General features: G+C 44.2%; 1 protein-coding gene across 3 annotated transcripts in view; it reads right to left on the reverse strand.

The window, feature by feature from the left end:
- Positions 1-19574, reverse strand: part of LOC148025915 (protein PEP-RELATED DEVELOPMENT ARRESTED 1, chloroplastic) — a 79451-nt gene extending 59877 nt beyond the window's left edge. The window contains exon 1 of one of the 3 annotated variants that reach the window (XM_087693174.1): positions 19145-19574. In XM_087693174.1, coding sequence (XP_087549300.1) covers positions 19145-19537 — 393 coding nt within the window. In that variant the 5' untranslated portion in view covers positions 19538-19574. The remainder of the gene's footprint in view (positions 1-19144) is intronic. The other 2 variants (XM_087693175.1, XM_087693173.1) reach the window with 2 other exon arrangements.
- Positions 19575-21531: the final 1957 nt, after the last annotated feature.

Below are 21531 nucleotides of genomic sequence, written 5' to 3' on the forward strand. Positions count from 1 at the left end.
CACACCACCTACATGAACCCAAGCTAATACAATCGCCAAGTGGCAATCTGTCCATCACCAAGTCTGGAGCTCTAAATACAAGCTGATCCGGGTGTTGATGATGAGGAAACTACATGCGACAGCTAGCAGCTGAAAAAAAGGCAGCATGAGACCTCAAGGCAGCAATGCAACAACTAGGGTGGACACGCCAAGTGCTAGAGAAGATGGTGTTGCAGTCAATAGGGGTTGGACAACAAAGGGAAGGTAGCTAATGGCTGAAATCTACATGCGGGAATGAGAAGCCTACACAAACGAATTGGACTGAATGGTGGGAATCCTATCCATTTATAGATGAGGAAAGATCCTCCCAAATTAGGGTTTTGCATGTGGAACACAAAAACTCTCTAGAACCGTTGCCTATTTAATTAAACTTTTGGTAATTTACTGTTTTGGGGCTTTTTTAAAGAGCTAATCTAATATGTAATGAATTTTTAGCTCAACACCCCCTCTTGCGCCCAAAACTAAAACCAAAAATGGACCAGAAGAAAAGCTCAAGCCCAAGGTTGTCCCAAGGCGTCCCACCCCAAAGCAACCACGACGTTGAGCAAAGGGTGCATGTTAGCTGCCCAATGACCTACCAAGACTACAAAGGTGATGGTTATTTCAGCAAGGGAGTCCAAGTAGTCACCCCAAAGATGACACGGCATCAGACAAAGGGTGCTTGTCAACTGCCAATGACCTACCAAGTCCTACAAAGGTGGATGGGGCTTTTTTAAAGAGCTAATCTAATATGTAATGAATTTTTTGCTCAGCACGCCCTCTTGCACCCAAAATTGAAACCAAAAATGGACCAGAAGAAAAGCTCAAGCCCATGGTTATCCCAAGGAGTCCCACCCCAAAGCAACCACCACATTGAGCAAAGGGTGCATGTCAACTGCCTAGTGGCCTACCAAGACTACAAAGGTGATGGTTATCTCAACAAGGGAGTCCAAGTAGTCACCCCAAAGAGGACACGACATCAAACAAAGGGTACTTGTCAACTTCCCAATGATCTACCAAGTCCTACAAAGGTAGATGGAACCATATTTAACTTTCTTTTTTAATATTAAAGGAGAAGCAATGGTTTGCAACCTATTAAGTAGCTATATTCCATGCGAAGAATGAAAAGGGATGGTTAGATTCAACACATCATAAAACAAACAAGATAAACCAACCACTTCAGGGTTGCAATAACGAGGAAAAGAGTGATGAAGGATGGTGAGAACCACCAAGGGAGACACCCAAGAGTGCTCTTGACAATGAGATGCAAAGGAAAATGCTACATGATGAGAATGCGCATGTAGCACGTGCCACTTGGACAATATTCCTTGTGGAAAAATTGTTCACTTGCCCAAGCGCCCCTTACAAAGATGATGAGATCAAGAATTTTTGGGGGGGGGGGGGCCATTTATGTCAAGACAAGTGCCGAAACTTGTAGTATTCCATGAAAGGGTAAGAATCCCCCTCTCAACCCTGGATGTCAATGCCAAAGCAGAAAGAGAAGACTAATGTTGGTCTTCATGTGGTGTCGAGAACCGTAATGATAGATCACCACCATGATAGTATCAAGAGAGATGATGCAGGATCTACCTCGAGAGAGGAAGCCTCCATGCTCATAGAAGAGCAAATCTCCTAGAAAGATGAAACCACGAAAGGAACGGTGTGCATCCCACGTCCTCAACCCCAGGAGGGACCGATGCAAACATGAATGTTAGCACTACACTGAAATACAAAACCTTGTAAGAGAGATCAAGATATGCAAAATAGAGGTTAGTATTGAGATGCTCCAAAGCAAAACAAAATAGAAAAGGAAAGCTAAATGGAAGATGTGCAATGAGTATATATGTAGAAGTGAATGTAGTGGAAGACGAGAGAAGGAAAGAATAAGAATGTGCCCACCATAGCGTACATCCATCAACAAGTCGCTACCGATGAAATGTTGGACGAGGTGAAGAAGTGGTCCTAGAGGGAGATGCAAAGGATGACCTAGGAATGGATGCAAAGAGTGAAATGGGGAAGAAGCTAGCAAACCAATCAATTAATCCTTTAGGAGTACTAAAAGATATAGGCTGGCTACTGAGGCGGTACCACATGTCCAATGGCCAAGGGAAACAAAAAGTAAATGGGGCAGCAGCAGGAGGCTTAGCCCCAATAGACTGTCCAGCAAGAGTTAAGGCAATCATAGTGGTCTACTAAGGTTTCTTAGGAGGAAGATCCTAGGTCCTTAGTTGCCAAGAAACTTGTTTCATAAGGTTAGGAAACTCGTTTCATACCCGAGTATTTCAAAAACCTATTAAACACCTATTTTAAATTTTGAAAAACTGACATGAATGTTGACATTGTTTGCAAGAAATTTTCTTGATTTGTTGTCTATGATACACGTACACATTGATGGCCGCTTCTATAATTAAAGCTAATATTGTCATGGATAATAGACTGTGATGCATGTATATATTGAAGCTATGTTGAATCTCCATTCCCATTGTATAGGATTATGAATTATGATAAGTTATATCATATGAGTCATACTCTATACATAAAGTCTCATAATAGTTTTCTTCCATCTCGAATGAAACTCATTTCTACTCTTTCAGAAAACTCGTATGAAACCTATGAAACCCATTTCATACTCCCCTTTCAAAAACCCTTGGCAACTATGCATGTGTTATGAGCACCGCAAGTGCTCTTCAAGAGCGAGGAGATTGCTCTCACAACTTACAAGAGAAGAACTTGAAAGAGAAATTGAACTAGAACTTGATTGCGGGATAGCTCGATTACAAGAGAATGCTCACAAGAGCATGGATCAATTACAAGACAAGACTAAAACAAGACAAGAACTAGAAGAGGACAAACTTGCATGAGCCTCACAACTAGTGTTGGTAACACTAAAGGACTTATAGCCCAAGACCCCTATTTATACTAGAATTTAGGGGGTTAAGGGAAAGCTTCTAGATGATCACATCATTGATGACATAAGCATCATTGACATAAATGATGACATAAGCAATGTTGATATAAATATTGATGCAAGCGTGTTCTAGAGCTTTTCAAAGAATTATCTAGAACCTTCTAAGAATCATCTATTTCTAGAATGTTCTTGGATCCTAGGAAATAGAACCAGGGGCTATACCAGCTTGCATATAAACCAAGGGCTATCCTTGTTTTCAACATCTGTTGCATTACCCCCCCTTCTAGCATTGAGTTCCACAAGGAGCGTGTTAGCAATCATGTGTGTCTTATGTAGTCATCTCCTACCTATCAACCTCAATCTGAGTCAAATGAGGGCATTAGGTGCTTTAACATTGTATGTCATTTTACGTGTTTTAGACACTTTAGATGGAGGGCACATTAGTGCCTTTTTTTTGGCATTTTTGGCCATTTTTTGGATTTTGACCATATTTAGGGTTTTGCCACTTTTTTGCCTATATATAGATGGCCTGCCCTCTGACTTTCATTGATCCTTTGTGATCGGCCAACCCTCTTCATTCTCTCATCCCCCTGCGACCATCTAACGCCCACACTGAGGCATAGAGTTGCATGTTGGGGCTGACTATTGCAAGCCATTGCCGTCGCATTGCTCCTTCTCTCTCATGCATCCTCTCTTTGTCTCCTCTCCATGTTCATTTTCCTCTTCTCATTGCACACTCTCACATGGTATTAGAGCCATGCATGGGAGCCTCAGATCTTGAAGAGAAGCATGCTATCCAAGACCAAAACAGCCAAGTGACATCCCTGGGTGCTGCAAACCTTGCATTTAGAGTCAAATTGTGCAGGGCGACCTATTTCCAGCCCACAATAGCCTGCATTTGACAGGGATAGACCTTCTTCTTTGTTTTATTGCAAGTACTTTATTAAAGGACATCTATGGCTCATGTGTATGCTATCGAGGATCGTGTAGTCCGGAATCATTTAGTCCACCACCATCCTATCACTCTTTCCCATTATATTCTTCCACGGCTTCTTGTCCCAAATTGGCATTGATGGCATCTCCTAAGCAAGTGTCTGTCCTACCCTCTCTATCCACATCCGACAAGCTAGACGGGACGAACTACCCTCTATGTCGTGTCGCATGGAGTGTCTCCTCAACAACTATGACCTTTGGGATTTTGTTGTTGTCCCAATACCCCGACCCACCGTGGATCCCCATGATGGTGTGACTCTGGATTTGGCACCAATGTGGGATCGGTTGCATGCCAAAGCCCGCTCTTTTCTCCTTTTGAGTTGCACAGATTCTATGCTCATGCATGTTAGATGTATCTGCATCACTGCATAGGTTTAGAGGAGATCAACATCTCTCTTCCAAATCCAGACATTTGAGCATTGAGTATCTCTTGAGTTGAAGCTACGACAACTTTCTATCGCACATTCCCTTACGATGAGGGATCACATCCAGAGGATGGAGGAGCTTCGGGATAAGCTTGCATCCCTTGGTACGGATGTTTCTTTGGAGGACCTAGCTATGACACTTCTCTCACATCTTCTATCACCGACATATGATGTGTTCGACACTACTCTTCTCACTTCTCCTAGCTGGGAAACACTCACTTGAGAGGAGCTAGTCCCATCGGTGCTTGCGAAGGATGCCTATCATAGTGAGCCAGATTTTTCCGAAGCCCATGCACATGGCTGTGATTATGTGGCTTATGTTCAAGTATAAGACAAGCCAAGCACAAGAAAAAGAAGAGGAAGAAGTTGGAGTCATCTTGTGATTCTGATATAGATTTTGTGGCAAAGTGTCGAGGATACCCAATTTCTTCAAAAAAATTGAAGCTTTTTTGAAATTCATCAAATTTCATCAATATCAAGGCTCAATTCACATTGTGGCGTAGCATTTGACAACATTTGGGAGATAATTTTATCCAATTTCTCTTCATTTTTCAAGTTAAATTTGGGGGCTTTGGCCAATTCCATTACCGAGGCACCCAAAAATTAGGGCTTTGGCCTCAATTCATTTTCTTAGCCCTTGACATGCTCCAAAATCATGTTATTTGGCTGCTAGCCCTATTTTTTCACAACATTGAAAATTTTTATTGTTTCGGCTTAATATTGGGAGAATTTTCAGCATATTCTGTTGCTGTCCGCATTATTAGAGCACTTTCAGCCATAAATCCCTGGCTTCAGCATATTGCTGAGTACCACCTTGATCAGATAATATTCTATTTCTGAAATTAATTATTTTCTGCATATTTTTCTCTCTCTTCAGCAAGAAAGAAATTAATATTTTTTATATTATTCGACTTCATTGAGGCAGACAGCATCTCTTCTATCAGTGACTTATTATTATTCAGGCATACATTCTCTTTCTTCACTTGGAAAATATCATTTTATTGCTAATTTCCACTCACAGCCAACAATAATAAGGATTTGTTGGGTATGCTGGTTGCCAACAACAAGCTCGACCGCAACAATTACCCAATGTGGGCTTACATGATGCCACATGTTCTTGTTGCAAAGAACCTCTGGCATATTGCAAATGGCAACGAACAAAAACCGGCTTCTCCAACACCGGCCTTTGTAGGAGAAGCAAGAATGTGAGAAACACCTGAATCCTGCATGAGTTGTCAGTACCAACGAGAAATCCAAATAGGCTCATCTTGGCATGAGGGAGACTGAGGAGACTCCGCTACCTGCAATGCACCTACCTATGAAAGGGACTCCCTCTCACCAAGGGAAGGTAAATCCTCCTCACCTGAAGAAGACTCCCCCTCTGACGGCTAATTAGCCCTAGAAGACTCTGGAGGGAAGGTTGAAGGGATGAAATTACGCGACGAAGAAGTGGTAGTTGCATCCATCAAAGGTGGTAGGAAAGCCAGAGTAGTGGGTGGAGACGGAGGAGGGGGAGGAGCTAAAGACGAAGAAGGGGTGCTAAGAGGTAACTTGGAAGGAAGTAGTGTAACAGAGGGTGGCAGTGGGTCAATCAATGACGAAGAAACCACTTGCAATAGAACCATCAATAGAATCCTCGGAGGTCGAAGGCTCATCATTTTGGGATAAAGGCCCGGTTTAACCTCCGTGTACAGTACACGCACATTCTACATATGAATGCTGTCAGAGATCATAGCCTGTCTTGGAGGGCAGTTCCAGCAGCAGTCGGACCAGCAGCAGTCGGACTGTGCAATCGGACTGCCACGTGGCAGTCCAACTGACTGCCACGTGGCAGTCCGACTGTCTGCAGCCGACTTATTCAGGCTGCGCCCTATTTTCTGGCGCCCCAGTTCGTCGCAGTTTTCGGCTATAAATACCCGATGTTTCCAGCAGTCTGGTCACTCTTCTCTGTCGCAGATTACAGACCGGTGCCGTCTAGATTTCTGTCTCTGTTCACAGATTTCAGACAGCAGACAGTGCAGACTGCAGCAGACTTCGAGGTGGACAGCAGGTCGCATCGTCGAGGTGGAGACACGCAGTCCAGCGCACTGCGCCCGTGTATATCTTTGTATTCAGCATTCTTTATACAGCAAATCTTCATCGTCCACTGTCTCTTTCTCTCCCTTCTCTCTCTGCGTTCTCTCTCTATCAGTCCTACGCTTCCGCACCGCTGCACTCTGACATGGTATCAGAGCAGTGTATGAGGGCTGACTGAGCACAGAATCAACCTGAAGTGGAGTTTCCATCGCGACACAAATTTGCGTTTTTTGCGTTTAAGGGCAGACAGGAGGGCTACGCCTTGGAACAAGGCTGAAACGAGTGTGGGCGCACAGGAAAGGAGTACAGGTGGTGGATTTGCTGCTGTTTACTGCTGTTTGACGCGGAGGAAGTTTGAGTTTTCAACCTAAAAGTGCAGGTTTTGCTTTTTCATCGCCTCCGGCGGGTGAAGAAGCTTTGGGACGCGGAAGAGCCTTAGCAGGCTGAGTTTACCCAGTCAGAGGGGGCTGCTTTTGCGTTTGAGAAGGCATTGCAGGTGAAGATGTCTACAGAGATGGACTTGGAGTTCCAGGCGATTATGGACCGGAAGGTGCCTGTCTTACCGGCTCTTCCTACAGATCAGAAGCTCGACGGCGACAACTACCGCATTTGGCGCGTTATGATGTTGGCCATCCTTGAGTCCTATGATTTGGCGGAGTTGGTACAAGAGGATATTGACCGGCCTTCGGTAAGAGATGAGTCCAAACTCTCTTCCGATGCTCGTGCGGAGTTGGCCAAGGCCTAGTCTCATTGGGACAAACTGAATGCCAGGATTCGATCCTTTCTCTTTCTATCATGCACTGCAGCCGTGATCGCTCACATCGAGCACTTGACGGTGGCTCGTGAGATATGGCTGGAGCTTGATCAAATGTACAATCGGATGACCCTGATGAAGAGGGTTTCTTTGGAGGTACAGATGCGGACCTTGTCCGTCAATAAGTCTTCTTCGCTAAGGGAACACATTAACAAGCTAAGGCAGCTACAAATGCAGGTTCAGAATGCGGGGAAGCCGATTTCCTCCGAAGACATGGCGATCACACTATTGTCCCAGTTGCCGCCACGATTCGGTACATTTTACTCTGCCCTTATTGCTTCGGGACGAGAGTCTACTCTTCGCTGGGAAGAGTTGGTTCCTATGGTCTTGGACCAAGAGGAACAGTTAAAGGGACAGAATGCTTCCAAGACGGAGGCGTTGACAGGTCAAGCCTCTCAGAAGAAGGGGAAGGACCAAAAGAAGAAGAAGGGGGATAACAAGTCCAAGAAGGACAAGGAGAAGGACAAGGACAAAGACTCCACATGTCATATTTGTGGAAAGACTGGCCATTGGAAGAAGGATTGCCCTGACAAAGACTCGAAGGACACCAAGAAGAAGGAAACCAAGGATTCTGGAGCAGTGGCTGCACCCTCGTCAGCTGCATTTCTACATCTAGTTGTCATTGAGGACGCTTCACCGAATGCTTCTGATGCTGCGATGACGGCTCCCCAAGCTCGAGAGTGGATTGTTGATAGTGGTGCCTCACGACACATGACTCCTTCATCAGATGGTGTTGCCCAGCTGCGACCTTCGCGTGGGTAGGTTCTCATTGGAGACAGCTCTTCAGTTTCTGTTGCAGGTCGGGGTAAGATGCAGCTTATTCCGGATGGACGAGGTGGCACCCATACCTCAGAGGTTTTGCATGTACCAGGATTAGGGTACCATCTCCTTTCAGTCCATAAGATTTGCTCCCTTGGTCTTTTGGTGGAGTTTGATAGTTCTACAGTGCGAGTCCTTGATCGTGAATCGAGGAAGGTTCTATCATCTGGATATGAGGAGAACGGCATTTACAAACTGAAGTCTTCCACTGCCCTCTCTACTCTTCTTCCTACCTCACAGTCACAGTCTGAGTTATGGCATGCTCGGTTTGGTCACCTGAACTATGACTATCTTCGGAGGGCGTCACGTGGACAGCTTGTTCGAGGATTGCCGGATATAGTGGTGAGCCAGCAGCCATGTGTCTCCTGCATACGGGGGAAGCAGCATAGGGATGCCATTCCCCACACAGCTTCGCGGCGGTCTACTTCACCGATGGAGCTAGTATCTACGGATCTATGTGGCCCTATGAGGAATGAGTCCCTGCGTGGGAGCTCATACTTCATGCTAATCGTGGATGACTATAGCAGGATGACATGGGCCTACTTTTTGGCACTAAAGTCAAAAGCGTTCTCGCACTTCAAGGATTGGCTTCTCTTTGAGGAGAACCGATCAGGCCGGAAGTTGAAGTTCTTGCGATCCGACAAGGGAGGTGAATTTGTGTCTAATGAATTTGCTCAGTTTTGTGCAGATAGAGGAATTCACCAGGAGTTTGCCAATACCAATACTCCTCAAGAAAATGGTATTCTAGAACGGAAGAACCGCAGTGTGATCGAGATGGCGCACACCATGATGGAGCACCGACAAACCCCTCAGGTTCTGTGGGCCAAGGCTGTGGCTACTGCAGTCCACATTCTTAATCGATCCCCCTACTTCGGCCGTGGAAGGGATGACTCCATTTGAGGCTTATTTTGGGACGAAGCCAGATGTTTCTTACTTTCGAGTCTTTGGGTGTGATGCCTATGTTCACATTCCCAAGGCTCACCGTGATAAATTTGAAGCGGCTTCCCGCAAACAGGTATTTGTTGGCTACAGCTCCCAGTCCCAAGGCTACCGACTGTATGATCCCGTCAAGCGGGATGTGTACACTAGCCGTGATATCCGGTTTGTGGAGGTTCCGACTTCTTCAACGGGTGAGGAGCATCCCGTTCTTGGAGATCCAGGGGAGAGTTGGGCTCCTTCTACAGTTCCACTGGAGCCCGTGCCTTTTGATTATGATTCTGTTTCTGACACAGAGTCTACTGTTCCACCGGACCCTTCTGAGGAGTTACCACCGGTGGATATTCCAGAGTCTTCTGCTGATGGAGAACGACGAGGGGAGGTTCGGCCTCCTCCTCGCTGGGCCCGTGACACACTCCGTGATTCAGGGATCGAGGGGGTTCCTGAGGAGTAGGGACCGCAGGATGGTCCGCGGCGGTCACGGAGGCACCAGGCGCATTCTTCGGAGCTTGTGTGCTCCAATTATTGTTTGATGTCCCGTGTTATGCAAGATCGAGAGCCCACCTACGTAAAGGAGGCTTTACAGTCCGCCCCATGGAAGAAAGCTATGGAAGCTGAGTTGGAGGCTATTGAGAGGAATGGCACTTGGTCACTTGTGCCACGCCCCCCGAAGAAGAAGGTGATTGGAGTCAAGTGGGTCTTCAAGACCAAATATCTCAGTGATGGTACTTTGGATAAGCACAAGGCTCGCCTTGTTGCTAAGGGTTTTGCCCAGCGCCCAGGGATTGACTGTCATGACACCTTTGCCCCCACAGCTCGTATGGCAACCATTAGAGCTGTTCTTGCTTTGGCTGGCCATAGGAGATGGCCTGTTTATCAGTTGGATGTGAAGTCGGCCTTCCTAAATGGTGATTTGAAGGAGGAGATCTATGTTGAGCAGCCTCCTGGATTTGGTTCTTCAGATGGGAAAGTCTACAGGTTGAAGAAGGCCTTGTATGGCCTCAAGCAAGCTCCGCGTGCATGGAACGAGAAGATTGATTCGTTCCTCCAGTCTCAGTTGGGATATCGGCGGTCCAAGGCCAATCCGCAGTTGTATATTCACACTTTCGAGGATGGTTGTGTGCTGTTTGTATTATATGTTGATGATTTGATTGTCACAGGTGATGATGCACAGTAGGTCCAGGAGACAAAGTCAGCTTTACATCGGACGTTCGAGATGACGGATTTAGGGCTACTCCATTTCTTTTTAGGCCATGAGATTTATCAGTCTCAGAGGGGGATCTTTCTCTCCCAACAGAGATATGTACAAGAGCTCTTGGTGTCTTTTGAGATGGAAGATTGTCGGGCCCTCTCTACTCCTATGGATCCGAACTGGAAGGCCACTTCCCATTCAGCTTCTCCTTTGGCGGATGCGTCCCGCTATCGACAGTTGATCGGGTCCTTGATTTGGCTTCTCAACACGAGGGTTGATCTATGTTTTGCTGTTGGGCTCTTGGCAGGGTTCATGAGTGAACCTAAGACGGTGCATTGGCAGGCTGCTCAGAGGATACTTCGGTATCTGAGGGGGACGTCAGATCTTGTACTTGCAGGTTGGAGCGACTCGGATTGGGCCGGTGACGTGGACCACAGGCGGTCTACAACAGGTTACTGCTTTACTTTGGGTGCAGGTGTTATTTCATGGAGTAGCAAGAAGCAGCCCACGGTAGCCCTTTCGTCTACTGAGGCGGAGTATCGGGCCGCGTCTTCCACCACATGCGAGGTTGTGTGGCTTCGGAGATTGTTGGAGGAGCTTGGGTGTCCCCAGACTCATCCTACATTGCTGCGATGTGACAATGAAAGTTGCATTGCCTTGGCGAGGAATCCTGTTTTTCATGCCTGGACGAAGCACATTGAGATCCAGTACCACTTCATCCGAGAAAAGCTTTTGGATGAGACCATCACTGTGGAGTATTGCAAGACGGAGGATAATCTTGCGGATTTGTTTACGAAGGCGCTTCCTCAGGCTTCTGCCCTGTCCAGGCTCTGAGAGGGGGTGTCAGAGATCATAGCCTGTCTTGGAGGGCAATTCCAGCAGCAGTTGGACCAGCAGCAGTCGGACTGTGCAGTCGGACTGCCACGTGGCAGTCCGACTGTCTGCAGCCGACTTATTCAGGCTGCGCCCTATTTTCTGGCGCCCCAGTTCGTGGCAGTTTTCGGCTATAAATACCCGATGTTTCCAGCAGTCTGGTCACTCTTCTCTGTCGCAGATTACAGACCGGTGCCGTGCAGATTTCTGTCTCTGTTCACAGATTTCAGACAGCAGACAGTGCAGACTTCGAGGTGGACAGCAGGTCGCATCGTCGAGGTGGAGACACGCAGTCCAGCGCACTGCGCCCGTGTATATCTTTGTATTCAGCATTCTTTGTACAGCAGATCTTCATCGTCCACTGTCTCTTTCTCTCCCTTCTCTCTCTGCGTTCTCTCTCTCTCAGTCCTACGCTTCCGCACCGCTGCACTCTGACAAATGCACCCTTATGTGCCCTAAGTATAAATACATTTTATTCTTTGTGTACCAACACATTTTGTTGGTACACTCATATCAAATAGTACTTTCACTTTGCTCTCACTCTCCAGCTGACACACTCTCACGCTCACTCCTTGCAGTTCTATCACTCTCATCTGAGCTCAATTCCAACAACTGGTATCAAAGCTTAAGATTCTGTACAGGCAATCCAAACATTTCCCAGCCCACAAACATCAACAGGTAACTGACGGGCGTAAGGCGACGAGTAGTCAAATAATTTGGCGATTTTGCCAAATCAGTCAAAATTTTGCTCTTTTGAGCAAAATTTCTTAACATTGGATCCTAGAAATTTGGAGTTTTTCATGTATTGGCAAAATTTTACTCAGCTGGGTCAGATTGGCTGACATTTATGTAATTTTGGACTTGAAATTTTGGGGATTTGCGCAGAATTTGGTAAATTTCTGCATTTTTGCCTGTGTGGTGGCTGGTTCATGTACAAACAGCAAAGATTTATTCTTAGTTGAGAAAGAACAACTGTGTATTTTTACTGGTTCAGCTTGTGCTTCTGCAAATTAGTGCATTTACTCTTGTGTCTGTGACAAAATGGCTGCAACTTCTTCCAGTTCAAACATCAAGAGTTTGATGGAAATCAAACGGTTTGATGGTCATGGCATTGACCTTTGGGAAGATCATATCCAGGGCATTTTGTTCCTAAAGGATTGTGAGGATGCTTTGCAAGAAGATAAACCTGCACTAATGTTTGATACAAATTGGGACAAAGTAAATAAAAAAGTTGTGGCTTACATAAAGATGGGTGTCACTGATGTCATCTTGATAGACATTAAGGGTTTAGATACAGGTTATGCAATATGGAAAAAGTTGAAAGCTACCTATAAAATCACCACACATGTTAATCAGGTGCATTTAATGTGCAAGTTGGTGAATATGCGACTGGATGAGTCAAAGCCTGCAGTTGAACATCTGGATGCATTTACAAGGATTCTGCTCAAAGATGCAAATTTGGACTTTGATGATAAGTTGAGGGCAATATTTATTATCATGACACTACCTGACACTTGGGAGACCTTCGTGGTTTCACTCAGCAATAACCTCGATCTCTCATATGATGGGGTGAGGGGTTCTATCTTAAATAAAGAAATTAGACGTATCTCTAGTGGAGAAGGCAGCAACTCAGCTTATAATTTAAGAGGCAGGGCTCAAAAGAAAAATGCAAATGTAAGACACAGAAACGGGAGCAAAAGCAAAGGAAAGGAAAAGAGTGACACTACTTGCTATCACTGTGGTCAGAAGGGACACAAGAGACCTGATTGCAGGTATTACAAGAAAGAACAAGAGAGAAAGAAAAATGCAAGAGATAATAAAAAGGAGGAGGATAAGACAAATGCATCTGAGGCAACCAAAGGCAAAGAAAAGGCTAATGTGGCCTCTACTATGGTCATACAGGAGCTTTTAGATACAGAGGCTCATGTATTATGTGCAGTTGATTATGATGCCCTTGTATGTCACATGCAGGATATGCAAATTACCAAGGCTGATGTGATTGATGCACTTTTGTCAATTGATGATGGTGTCACTCAGACTTGGATTGTAGACTCTGGTGTCTCTTTCCATGTAACTCCTTGCTTGGAGTGTTTTGTTATGTTCAATGAAGGGAGTTATGGAAAAGTGTACCTTGGAAATAACCATGCTTGCAGCATTGATGGGATTAAAACTATACATTTGTCTTTAGATAATGGGCAAGAACTTGTGTTGAAAGATGTCTGATATGTGCCTACCATAAAAAAGAGTTTACTATCTATTGGTCAGCTTGAGTTGCATGGTTACACTTTACTGTTCGGTGGTGATTTGTGGAAATTGAAAAAGGGTTCCATGCTGATTACAAAAGAAACCAACAAGGGCACTTTGTATTTTTTGCATTATAAAGCTTGGAATAGCAAGTTCCTTCCAATTGCTGAAATTGGTTCACTTGGAGCTGTGGCATAAGAGATTAGGCCATATGAGCCAAACAGGACTTGATGTCCCTACCACTTTGAAGAGGGTTGATGGAAAAGGCTCTGAACTTGACTTTTGTAATGAGTGCCATTTTGGAAAGCAAACGAAAATTTCCTTTTACTACGGTGCCACTTGTAAGTCCAATGTCTTGGACATAGTGCATTCTAATGTATGTAGTATGCCCGTGAAATCGTTGCATGGTGCTGCATATTTTGTTTCTTTTATGATGATTGTTCTTGGAATAGTTAGGTTTATCTGTTGAAAAAGAAAAGTGAAGTATTTGTTGTTTTTAAAACTTTTCATGCATTTGTGACCACTAAGACAGGTAGGAAGCTGAAATGCTTGAGAACTGATAATGGGGGTGAGTTCACATCTATTCAATTCAAATCCTTTTGTGACTTGCATGGAATTAAGAGGGAGCTTACAGCTCCTTACAGCCCTTCTTCAAATGGGGTGGCTGAAAGATATAATAGGACTTTATGTGAAAGTGTGCAGTGCATGCTATCCCACTACTAATCTATCTCATGAATTTTGGGGAGAGGCACTTAAAACCGCGGTTCACATTTGCAACCGCTCTCCAAACATGTCCTTAAATAATGGCATCCCAGAGGAGGTTTGGTCTAGCAAATCGGCCTCATATGACCATTTACACATATTTGGTTGTGATGCTTTTGTGCATGTTAGAGATGAGCTGAGGAACAAACTTGACCCAAAATCCACCAAAGGCATCTTCATGGGCTGTGGTGATGAGGGTGAATTTGGCTACAGAGTGTGGTTACCTCAATCCAAGAAAATTATTCGCAACCATAATGTTGTGTTTAATGAGGCAAAATTGCTGAAAGGTACTTTAGCCTCTAATGAATATATGAAAAAGGTCAAATTTCAGAATTTGCAGCCACCTATTACTTCAGATGATGAGCCTCATGGTGTTGTACCACAAGCTGAAACTGATGATCACCCAGTTATTTTTGAGCCAGATGATGATGGACAGCAAATAGAAGCACAAGGAGGTCATGGACAGCAAGATAGACTTGCTGATTATGAAAATGCATGTGCTGGTAATGAAAATGAAGGTGCTGTACACCATGAACAGCATGCTGAAAATGGCTTACAGCAGCCAATAAATGCAGAAAATGGCATACCTCCAGACCCAATTCTTGAAAATGTAGATCATTGGGTACACAGGTCTACACGCGTAAGGCAACCACATAGGTATGACCCCTCCTTGCATTATGTGATGCTTATAGATGAGGGTGAGCCTCTTACATATAAAGAGGCCAAGTCATGCAAAATCAATAGTAAGTGGGAGCTAGCTACGTAGGAAGAGATTAAATCTTTGTATGCTAATGATACTTGGGATCTTATATCGTTGCCCAAAGGAAGAAAACCACTTCCAAACAAATGGGTTTACAAAATAAAGACAGTTGATGGGAAACCCAAGTACAAGGCAAGACTAGTTGCCAAAGGGTATGGACAAAAGGAAGGGAATGACTTCCAAGAGGTCTTCTCACCTGTTGTGAAGATGACCACTCTACGTGTGCTTTTTGCTCTCACTGCTGTGTTGGACTTAGAGTTGTACCAAATGGATGTGAAAACAGCTTTCTTGCATGGTGACATTGACGAGGAAATCTACATGAAACAGCCCGAGGGCTTTGTAGTTCCTGGGAAAGAGCAGATGGTGTGTAAACTAAAACGCAACCTGTATGGGCTGAAGCAAGTACCACGGCAGTGGTACAAAAAGTTTGACACTTTTATGCTATCTCATGAGTTTACACGCAACCATGCAAATCATTGCTTGTACATGAAAGAGGATACAGATGGCACCCCCATCATACTTGTTTTGTATATGGATGATATGTTGCTAGATGGGAAAAGAAAGACTTGCTTGGATACTCTCAAAAATCAGCTGAAATCAGCCTTCTCCATGAAAGATTTGGGAAACGCATAGCATATTTTGGGCATGAGAATTCGTAGAGATAGAATGCAAAAATTGTTGTTTTTATCTCAAGAAAAGTACATTGGAAAGATACTGGACAGATTTAACATGGCTGAAGCTAAGCCTTTTGGGATAGTCTTACCTCCTTACCTTAAGCTTAGCAAAGCTAACAACCCAAAAGATGACGTAGAAGCAAATGCTATGAAGGAAGTCCCTTATGCATCTGCTTGTGGCTCTCTTATGTATGCTATGGTTGCTACTCGTCCAGACATTGCTCATGCAGTGGGAGTTGTTAGCAGGTTTATGTCAAATCCTAGCAAAATACATTGGAAGGTTGTCAAGTGTATTCTTAGATACCTCAAAGGTACACAAAGAAAGTGTATTTGCTATGGGCAGGGTGCACTTAGTTTGCAGGGTTATTGTGATGCAGACATGGCAGGTGCCTTGGACACTTGTAGGTCCACCAACGGGTATGTCTTTACAGTTATTGGTGGGGCTGTTTCTTGGTGTTCCAGGCTGTAGAACATTGTTGCATTGAGTACCACTTGCGGAGGATCTCGGCATGTCTATGGGTACTTCAGTACGCATAGACATTGGACCTTTAAGTGGGAGGTTGTTGGGATAAAGGCCCGGTTTAACCTCCGTGTATAGTACACACACATTGTACATGTGAATGCACCCTTACATGCCCTAAGTATAAATACATTTTATTCTTTGTGTACCAACATATTTTGTTGCTACACTAATATCGAATAGTACTTTCACTCTGCTCTCACTCTCTCCAACTGACACTCTCACGCTCAGTCCTCAAACTTCTATCACTCTTAGCTGAGCTCAATTCCAACACATCGAAGACCACATCCTTGCTCTAAAGAGTGCTAAAGGAAGCACTCAAGAAATGTGCACATTAATCAAGGTGTGTGCAACTGTTCAGTGCAGTGAGAGAGAGTAAAGAGTCAAGGGACTGGTGTACCAGTGTGGTACACACAAAGAATTAAAAAATATATTTATACTTAGGGTATGATACACTTACACCCACAAGGGTGTGTTCACATGTGTAAAGTAATATATACACAGGAGTAGCGTAAGGGCCTTTACACCCCAACAACCTCTCACTTAAAGGTCCTAAGTGAACTTTTAACCAACTCCCACTAGTCGAATGCAATGCTCATGTTGAGCTTTTGCAAGATTTTTAGTGAAAACATTTGCAGGTTTATCCTGTGCTTTGATCTTAGTTAGTGTAACTAGACCATCATCCAAAACTTGTCTAAAAAAGTAATTACGCACATCAATATGTTTGGTACATGCATGAAACATGGCATTCTTAGCCAAACATATAGCACTCCAGCTATCACATCCAAATACATGTGTTTTGGTGGGCAGCCCTAAATCCTTGATCAAACGACTAAGCCAAATAGCTTCTTTCGAAGCTTCAATGGCTAAAATATATTTAGCCTCAATGTAGAAAGTGCCACAATCTTTTGCAATCTAGAGCACTAAGAAACTGCCTCACCAGTCAAGGTAAACATGTACCCGCTAGTAGACTTGCGAGTATTCAAGTCACCTGCCATGTCTGCATCACAATACCCTTGCAGATCTAGCGTACCCTTTCCATAGCAAATACATTTTCTTTGTGTGCCCTTTAGGTACCATAAGATGCATTTCATTGCTTCCCAATGTGCTTTACCCGGATTTGACATAAACCTACTCATGACTCCCACTACATGAGCAATGTCAAGTCTAGCGGCAACCATAGCATACATGAGTGAACCACAAGCTGAAGCATAAGGAACCTTCATAGAGCTGGCTGCCTTATCATGTTTTGGGCAATCGCCTGCCTGCCTGAAGGTTCTAACTGTCTGACCACATCCAATCTGGCAGCATTTTCTGCTGCCTGCTGCCGCCCAGCCTTCTGTTCACCTTCAGGAGGAGGAGAACTGATCAGCCAGGTTTGTGTTTTGTATTTAGGCTGCGTTTCCAACTGCTGGACACTGCATTTTTGCAGCCGGCTAATCCAGACAGGTGATACCACATTGATGCATGCTTTCAATAGTTGATCATTAGAGAGATTGTTTGTTGCCTATTCAGATATGTTCGAGTACAACACTCCAACACTCATTCACCATTCCCCTGGTCCTTGAGACGCGTAGGTTCGAGGCCCCATTGGTTGTATTATAATTCATTCATACATTCATCCGCAGTCAACATTCTTCAGATTGTGTTCTCCATGTTGTACACTTTGCTTTTCTGCATTTGCCATCATTTCTTTGCAGCATTCCCATCATTGGAGCCTCCATTTTCATTGGTGATTATACCATGACATCCCTGGAAGATCAGGCCACTACTGTTGCTAACGAGCAACACCTGTTGCTGTGTTTTGGTGGACTGCATCCTCATGTTGCTGCTGCAGCCCCAAGCAACCGTCAGCTGCAGCATTTTGCAGTTTTCCTGTTGCTGCTTCTTACAACAGCCTCCAAGAGTCACCACAACTGCAGCTACTACTGCATTTTGCTGACTGCAACCTACCCTTGCTGTCGTTATCAGATTCATCAGATTCGGAAGCATCTACAACCCCGTCTAATGAGCCCAAAAGAGCTGCATTATGGCTAAACCATCCTGCACACAGCTAACTAGCATCATCTTTGTCATCCAGCATCAAGTTCTTGGTTGCTTGGCCTGAGGATCTGTCAAAGTACAACACACTCTTTCAGCATCCCTCAGCCCACTCCATTGAGAGACAATGGCTGTTGGACTGCCCTCCTCTCCTTGAGCATCCATTGCACCACTCCTCATGTACTCAGTTTGTTCATTGGTTTTATTCATTCATTTACTGCATTATCATTTTGTTCCATTCTCTGAGCATTCTTTTGCTGGTCATGTTGATTCATACATTTTGTGCATATCACCTCATGGACTACCAACCCACCTTGTTTTTCTTGTTAGTTGGTACAATGTAAAAAGGAAATAACATTGCACCAATAGAAGATATTCCAAATTGCTCAAGATAGTACTAGATAAAGGACTTCACATTTTGTCAAGAGTTAGTTGCTTAGCTTTAGGAACCAGTGCTAAAGTCATTGCTAAGAATGGTCGTAGTTCAAATGAAGGTTTGGGGCGATCATGAATGTTACCCATACCCTACAGTTACTAGTAAGTCATCTACTAATCCTAGCATTTGGGTGGCCAGGAGGTTAAGGAACCCTATGAAAATGACTCTTGCACTTGGACTGCAGCCCTGGAATAACTTGAGACGCACAGTTGAAGGGTGTGTGCCAATGGTGTGGGATGCTAATTCTTGAGGCTTAGAAGATGAGATCCAATCACCATGCTGGAGGGTGTGCCGGCATGACTCTCAGTTACGGAGCTCAGTTGAATGCCGATCCTTCTTAGCAGCAGCTGAATCAAAAGCATGGGTGCATATGTAATGGAAGGTCTCAATTTCAAACCTCTGATTGAGCGGCTCTGTGGTGCCTTTACCTCTTCGAGGTGCCGAGATTGGGATGAAGCCCAATCATAAATAATCACAACTGAAATGGTTGCTTTTTTTTTTTAATAGCTGCAACCATCCATGCATTCCTGCAATGGGCAACTAAAGAATACTCTTGGCACAACTATAACGAGCATCCAACACAAACTATGTACTACCGCTTCAGAATATGATCATAAAGACAGTTGTGCTATGGCGTGTGAGAGTGGTACTCACGAGCTCAGTCATGGTCTTCATGACACTGGAAACGTCCTCGCCGCCGCGCAGCAACGCCTGATATGTCTCATAGTCATGGGGTTTTGGCTGTGTATCGGAGGTGGCGTTATGCTGGTCGGCACTTACAGCAGCAGGGACATGCAATGGCTTCCTCCTACGAACAGGAATAGGAGAAGAAGAGGAGGAGGAGGAAGAAGAACAGGAAGACGAGGAAGGACAGTGCAGTCTCAGCTGAGGGAGCTTCCTTCTTCTTGCACAGGCCGCTGCTGACAGGGCTGTCTTAGTTTCGTTCAAAGGAATGCAGAACAATACCCCTTGCAGGGATACTATTCCATGGGCCATTGCCATATTACTGTTAGGCCGACCATCCAAGCATCCACAGTGGAACTCCATGAAAGATCCCAACTCTTAAAACCTTGGCGGAACTAACCTCCGTTAATGTGGAGGCACACGTAAAGCCAGGGCACCCGGAAGTCCTTATTACCCAGCGGCGTTTAGAGCAGCCGTTAAGGCATCTGTGTGCGCATCGTAAGAACCCACCTTTCATTGCCGAGGATCAGTAAGTTAGAAGCCCATGTCATGTTAAGAGTAAACTAGGCGCTCCGTGCCTAGACTCGGCTCGGCGCTTCGCGTCGGGGCGGGCGGGGGCGGGTGCTGGATGCGTGGCACTCGCCCCCACATTCTCTTTTTTTCTTGTGGGGGAGGTGGGGGGCTGCCACGTGGCACCCGCCCCCCACCTCTCATTAACTAATAGTAAAGATGGATTGGTGGATTTCAAGCTCTTCCTAAATAGGGTGCTGTGAAGGTATCTAATAACCTGCCATAAATAGCGTCTCGTTTTCTTTTTAAGTCAATTGCTAATCCATAGAGTTCACATGTTAAAGCCACATGTAAGTTCACAATATGTAGTAGAGCCCAAGCTTAGTGAGAAGAGAGAAGCAAACGTGAAGAGGGAGCTTAAATGAGTGTGGCGATATCCAATTAATACTTGCCACATTCTTCAACTCTCACAAGTCAATGGAGTACATCTGTTTTTGGAGTCACGACTGGGCACATCCCTAAAAATTGCGACAGCAATGGGACTTCAAGGTTGTTCAAGTCCATGTGCATCTCAAACATATGCAACAAACTAGCGAGGATTATGCGGACTTGCTCGGACCAATGATGGCACAGCTTGTATATACATACATAATCAATCTAGAGACATGCATACAAAAGTTATATACATGCATTATCATACAAGTGAGCTCCAACCCAAATGGCCATCAATGTAGAGGTACATATGCATTTTCAATGTAGAGACACGCAAAGACATACATATATATATGTTACATAAACCTATGGCGACACTTCCCATAGATATACGTACATAATAAATCTAGAGATATGCATAGATATGTGCATACATTATCATACAAGTGAGCTCCAATCCAAATAGCCATCAATGTAGAGGCACATGTACATATTCAATGTAGAGACACACATATATGTACATATACATATATTACATACAAGTGAGCTCCAACCCACATTGCTAGGTCCAAAAGACTCATTAGCATCACTCTTTTCTACCTCACATAGGCATTAAACTTATCCCTTGCCCCACTTCAATGTCTTCAAAGAACTAAGGTTAAGTATCAAAAGAAGTACAAAACTTGAGAAAAATAACCTGCAACTATCAAATAATATGTTTTAACTTTGATAAAGTTAAGTTCAATAATATTCAAAACTTTTGCAAAATCTTCAAAGTTTTAAATTGAAGATTTATAACAATCATCAATTTTCCCTAAACATTGAGCAACTATAGTTTAAGCTGACTTGTTGTTGTCTTAAATTACAAATGCATGTGTATAGCTTCCCTCAAAATACAAATTGTACTGATAAATTTATAGCCCAGCCTCATCACTATAGCCTATCTATGTTGGGATACAAGTGGTTAAAAGACACAAAGGGGTGCCAAACAATAAAGTGCAAGTAATGAATGCAACCCTTTAGGAATATGCAGACAAGTGCTTGACCCTTACATGTATGGGTTGTAATTACAAAGAAATCCATATCCTCTTATCCCTAGAGGATGCTAAAACAATAAGCATGAATATGGAAGCAATTGAGACTTGCATACAAAATGGAGAGTAGGTAAAGACACAACCAAGGCACATCCATTGAGTGTGAAATCCTCACACATGCAATGGAGGAAGGCTATTGGTACGTAAAAGAAAATGCCTTCCTTACACAAAAATTAGCATGCATTTTGGCCTAATTTAACTCCACAAAATTTATCAAAAATATATCATGTTTGCTAGTAGGAAACATATCAAAAACCTCCAATTTTAATAAAATCAAAGGTCATAATTACAAAATAGTTATCGTGCATTTTGGCCTAATTT

Source organism: Lygodium microphyllum, chromosome 14 (genome assembly GCF_053477565.2).
Source record: "Lygodium microphyllum isolate KBCC chromosome 14, Lygodium_microphyllum_v1.1.10, whole genome shotgun sequence".
Classification (NCBI taxonomy): domain Eukaryota; kingdom Viridiplantae; phylum Streptophyta; class Polypodiopsida; order Schizaeales; family Lygodiaceae; genus Lygodium; species Lygodium microphyllum.